The 5,717-nt window shown below is 39.9% G+C and overlaps 1 protein-coding gene across 1 annotated transcript; it reads left to right on the plus strand.

Annotated features, from left to right (window-relative positions):
* Positions 1–289: 289 nt before the first annotated feature.
* Positions 290–5,378, plus strand: neurod1 (neuronal differentiation 1). Its single transcript, XM_035763222.2, has 2 exons — positions 290–456; positions 1,086–5,378. The coding sequence occupies exon 2, from the start codon at positions 1,095–1,097 to the stop codon at positions 2,163–2,165; it is 1,071 nt and encodes a 356-aa protein (XP_035619115.1). The 5' UTR covers positions 290–456; positions 1,086–1,094; the 3' UTR covers positions 2,166–5,378.
* The last annotated feature ends 339 nt before the right edge of the window (positions 5,379–5,717 follow it).

The following is a 5,717-nucleotide window of genomic DNA, read 5'->3' on the forward strand; positions in this document are numbered from 1 at the left end:
GTGATTGAATATGTCCTATGCTCGAAAGGGTTAATCCATCCTGCGGGTCCACACGGATCCACGGAGGCCCTAACTGGCGACAGATGGCCACTTTCTTTTGGCCACAAAGGAGCGGAATACAGAGCCCTGGCGAATACGAATGGGACCGTGTCACGTGACGCTTGGGGCCGTTTCTGCTTGACGTAGATGGACCATATGGCGCGTGCCGGGAGTAAGGCCATGGGTGGGTGGAGCCTGTTCCTGCCAGTCATTGGGTGAAGCGATGGTGATGGTTTTAGGGATACAACCATAGAGACATACAGGTTCATCTTTCTCTCCCAGTCCCTTGCAGCATCAGCAGCAGCACTATATAACACGAGCATCCGTCGGCGCAGCCACATTACAGTCCATTCACCGGACCTCACACTTCAGGAGGGGCATGCCAGAGTCATAACAAGATCATTCTGCAAAACATAGGTATTTATTTATCAACCATATAATGTAATTACTTATTTATGCAAATGTTTTGGGTGAAAGGAATGCTGTGATTTTTATGTTACATTGACATAAAGCAGGCTACAATTATTCAGCAGTTAAAGGTTTTCTGAACACGCTTGAATTATTTATTGATACAAACCTTCTCAGGTGAGAGGTGATGTGACCATTTCGCACCTGTTACAGAAAGGAAACAGGGATTCGGATATTCTGATTGATATTCTGACATTTCAGATGTCTCAATTAACTGGAGATTTAAAAATAAGTAATTGAAAATAATTTTGATCAAATTGACTTGTTATGTCAAGCTATTAGGTGATAATTGAATAATTGATGTATTATGCTCCTCTGTTTTGGTTTATCCTGACCACAAATTAATGTTCTACAGTTTGCTCTTAAACTCTTATGAATTTTTATGACACATATAATCATCGGTATTGCAAAAGTAATATTGGATCTGACACAAAAATAGTTTTTTTGTTTGACTTAGATTAGAAGCCCAATGCACCAGTCGCCCATGATCCAAAACGAACTCTTATTGAATAGGCTATTAGTCAAGTACCAAATGATGTCCAAATGAGTCTGCTCACGGTTGTCTTTTTTATTGACAGATTTCCAATATGACTAAATCCTACACGGAACAGACCATGATGTCATCAGAACCCCATGATTCTGCGACCTGGACTGACGAATGTCAGCGCTCCCAGGACGAACAGGATATGGAGAAGAACAACGGTGCGCTTGAGTCCATGCACGGGGCCCTCGAGGATGACGACGAAGATGGGTTAAACAGACTGGATGAGGATGATGATGAGGAGGACGAGGAAGAGGAGGAAGATGAAGGCGACGATCAAAAGCCTAAACGTCGTGGACCAAAAAAGAAGAAAATGACAAAAGCCAGGATGCAGAGGTTTAAGATGAGGCGCCACAAGGCGAACGCGCGGGAAAGGAATCGTATGCACGGACTCAACGACGCGCTGGAGAGTTTGCGTAAAGTTGTGCCATGTTACTCCAAAACCCAAAAGCTCTCAAAAATCGAGACTCTGCGGCTGGCTAAAAACTACATCTGGGCCCTGTCAGAGATCCTGCGGTCAGGGAAGAGCCCAGACGTCATATCATTTGTCCAGGCCTTGTGTAGGGGCTTGTCACAGCCCACTACTAACCTAGTGGCAGGCTGTCTCCAGCTCAACCCCAGAACTTTCCTCCCGGAGCAGACACAGGAGATACCATCTCATATGCAACCATCAAGTGCTTCCTTCGCCGCGCATCCATACTCCTACCAGACCCCGGGTCTTCCCAGCCCTCCATATGGTACAATGGACAGCTCCCACGTCTTCCACGTCAAGCCCCATTCATACGGAAGCGCGCTGGAGCCATTCTTTGAGACCGCGCTGCCGCTTACAGACTGCACTAGTCCATCATTCGACGGACCCTTAAGCCCACCACTGAGTGTCAACGGGAACTTTTCCTTCAAACACGAGCCTTCGTCAGAGTTCGAAAAGAACTACGCCTTTACCATGCACTACCAGGCTGCTGCGGGACTGGCAGGTCCACAGGGACACGCGTCCCTTTACCCGAGCTCTGCGCCGCGGTGTGAGATACCGATGGAAAACATTATGCCGTACGAAGGACACACTCATCACGAGAGAGTCATGAATGCTCAGCTTAACGCTATATTTCATGAATCGTAAATACATTGAACGTGCATCAAAGACTGATAAGCGCGCGTCATGATATGGTATCCTCTTGCCATTGATGCAAAATAGCAATTATAATCCGCTTGTATGTATTTATTGTTGTTACTGCCTTTAGAAGTGCGGATGCATATACATATTCTTTTTCACCTAATGTACTGTATTGTATTCGCTTCTACATTATGGTACAGGTCACGTTGTGGAAATAGTGGTGACCATACTGAGAATGTGTTGATTATCCATGTTACAAAATCACAAGCAATAATTTGGAAAACTATGCAATTTATAAACAAAATACTTGGGACAATAAAAAAAATCTAATAAATATTTCTATATTTTTCAACCTGCATTTTACAACTGATCTATCCTATCCTGAATAATTTTGTTGTGATTTTGTACAGCATTATTCATTATTAGTTCCTATTTCATTTCACGTAACTCCATGCTATGTTTTATAAAATAGTTATGTCATGTTTATATGATGCAACCGTTTTATGAAAGATCGTTATCTATACAGAGGCAAGTGCTTATACTCTGTTGCCTTAGCGATTATTTACTGCAATTCGTGCAAAGCTGCACAATATTGAACATTTTATTTTCCCCCAAAACATAGCCTATCTTTGCTACTTAACAATCAGGAATGTTATATCGCTGAATAGGTGGACAATACATAGAGGATACTCCCTTGCAAAGTAGCCTAAATACATTTATTGTGTATAAAAAGCTTAACTATCACCTGAAAATACTCATTGTATAAAACGAATGATTTATTATTTCATATAAAACATGTACATTGACGTGTGCCATACCCCATGCGAAATCATCTGCAGCACATTTTGGAACAAACCAGGCACCATCTCATTGTGCCATTGCATGAATGTGCAAATCAGTGAAGAAGAGCCATTTGCAGCATCTGATGCTCAAATTCAATGTGTGTTGTATATCGTTTGTAAACATTTTACAATGTAGGAGGGTGTTAGAGCCAATTAGAGGACCGCGTGGCACTAAATTACTCATAATATGTTCGTTACTTATCCTATATTTTATTTCGAAGGTTTAAACGTTTAATTCTCTCCCAATGTGATTCAAGTGTACATAATTGCGTTGAGATAAATGTATAATGCATATCTCACGAGGAGCACTCATTTATTTATATAATAAAGTGAATGAGTAGCCTACAATTTCTATCACTATTGTCTGTTAACCTACCAACATCTCTATTATAGGTTAATAATCCAATTATAAGTCAAAATAACATCTAAAGTAAACGTATAACTTAAACTGTAAAACCACGTGTTTTTAAGGCAAAACTGAGTAAGATTTCGCAATGGTTTAAAGTCCCTCAGTCTGCATGGTTGCAAAATAACCTTGACTTCTTTTGGGATAGTCCTTTTGGTCTGGCAAATCATCCGAGACAATCTAGTCCCGATTATTATTTTTCATGCATCACTATTACACACGATGGATAGTGAACATTTATTTGCCCATATGTAAACTATATTATTCTCTTAATAAATTATTACAATTACAAAGCAACTTAATATGAGTGAAAATGAGCAAACACCCCCCCTATTAAATGTAGGCAGACCTTAAGGCTGAAGGACAAAACAAGCGTTTTTCCTGCCATGCCACGGGTAGCTGCAGTCAAGGGGCATTCACATGCCTCCATGGCGGAGTCCCAAATGGCACCCTAATACTCTGGAGCAGAACACCACGAGTCCTAGTCGAAAGTAGTCCACGATATGTGCCATTTAGGACTTACACCACAGTGTATGCAAACCGAGCTAGGCACATATGTTACTTCTGTAGGGGAGGTTTTTAATTTATGAAAATTATATTGTGTATGCATAAACACTCACTGGCTGCGTCTATAACCCACAACTACCATCATAAGGGAAAACCCCAGCGAGTGAGCTAGCCAGCCAACATCAATATGGTAGTTATATTCTGCATTGTGCTGTATATTTCCTGTTAAAGTAGTATGAATAACAATTGGTGGGGTATTGTATCCGCCCTTCCTCGATAATATACCAGCACCACCGTTCAATTGGCATGGGTAAACCATTGGAATAATTTAATGACTACATATTAGATGAAAGTAAAACCTTACTGCATGCCCCCCAAAATTACAGAAATATGCAGTCCTGAAATCTGTATCCCATAGCCTCTGTCAACGGGTCTCCAAAACACTTATTTATAATTTCAAACATGCACAGTTTTGTTATTTCAGACCTTTACCCTGGACCAATCAAATCACAGGAGAAGTGCATCCCTCCGTGTCATCTGAATCTTTATAAATGGGCGTGCAGGGTTCCTGTGTTAAATAAGGAACTGTCCATGGTGCTGCGCAGGCTATTGGTGCCTCAGCTGCCCTGTCGAGGTCTATACCTTTATTGCTCAGTATATAACAGCATATTCCATTGCATGTCAGAACTATATAAAGGCCACTGTTCTATATTTAGTTCGATTGAGTCATAAACCCTGATAATAAAACAGAGTTAAACGCAATGTCATAATAGACATCAGGATAGGCAAAAAAAAAAGATCAACCAATACCCTACCTGTGCATAACTTAAACTTTATGAATATACCATTTTGATACGGTTATAGCCTATTGATAGACCAGGTTTATAATTACAATAGCACTTTAACCATATAAAATAGTTGATATAAAGTCAGGGTGACTAATAACTGTAGGTTACACCATGCATAATAATTGTCCTACACCCTGAAAAAGGTGGCGTTGTTTGGTTGACCCAACTGCTGGGTTGCAGGCCTTGGGTCACTTCGTTGAGTTGTTTTCTTTAAAAAGAGTAAAGGTGGGTTGTTAGTGCTGGGTTATTTGGTGCTGTGTTACTGAGATATGACACCGCTGATCAGATCAGAAGACTGGAGGCATAGTTAAGTAGGGGCATGGCTTTCAGGTAGTTAATTTTAGCCATACATATTCATCTGTTCTGTTGTATAGTTATCAAATGTTAAGGTTGAACATTCATATTTTTGTAGCTTCAATTAGGCTTACAGAAGTGTACAAGTTGCAAAAAGCCTGCAAATCACATTGTTGGGATAGATAACACTTTATTATAACATGTAATACATAATCTTAATATTTTAGAAGAATGTGTAAAATGCAAAAACAATTAAGGTTAACTTAACACGATGAACAGGAATGGCAATTACTCTTTACCAATAAATCTTGATAATACTAGAGATCCCGTCAGTCTCCACATATTTGGGAAATCTGCATTTTGTTTTTTTTGCCCCTAATTTGTGGAACAAATGCAGAGTTCACAATAGTTAGATGTGCTGGTGCCACTTAGGCAGTTTAAATTATTTATTGAGGATCTCTATGAAGTTGAATGTGATTACATTTATTATATGTTTATTTTGGTTAATTGTGTGCTGAATTATATTGTTACATACATACAGTACCAGCCAAAAGTTGACACACCTACTCATTCAAGGGTTTTTCTTAATTTGGACTATTTTCCACATTGTAGAATAATAGTGAAGACATCGAAACTATGAAATAACACATATGGAATCATG

This window comes from Oncorhynchus keta, chromosome 7 (genome assembly GCF_023373465.1).
Source record: "Oncorhynchus keta strain PuntledgeMale-10-30-2019 chromosome 7, Oket_V2, whole genome shotgun sequence".
Classification (NCBI taxonomy): Eukaryota; Metazoa; Chordata; class Actinopteri; order Salmoniformes; family Salmonidae; genus Oncorhynchus; species Oncorhynchus keta.

What these genes read in the sequence shown, in the direction of transcription:
- neurod1 (XM_035763222.2), top strand. Translation starts at nt 1,095, where the DNA reads ATGACTAAATCCTACACGGAACAGACCATGATGTCATCAGAACCCCAT.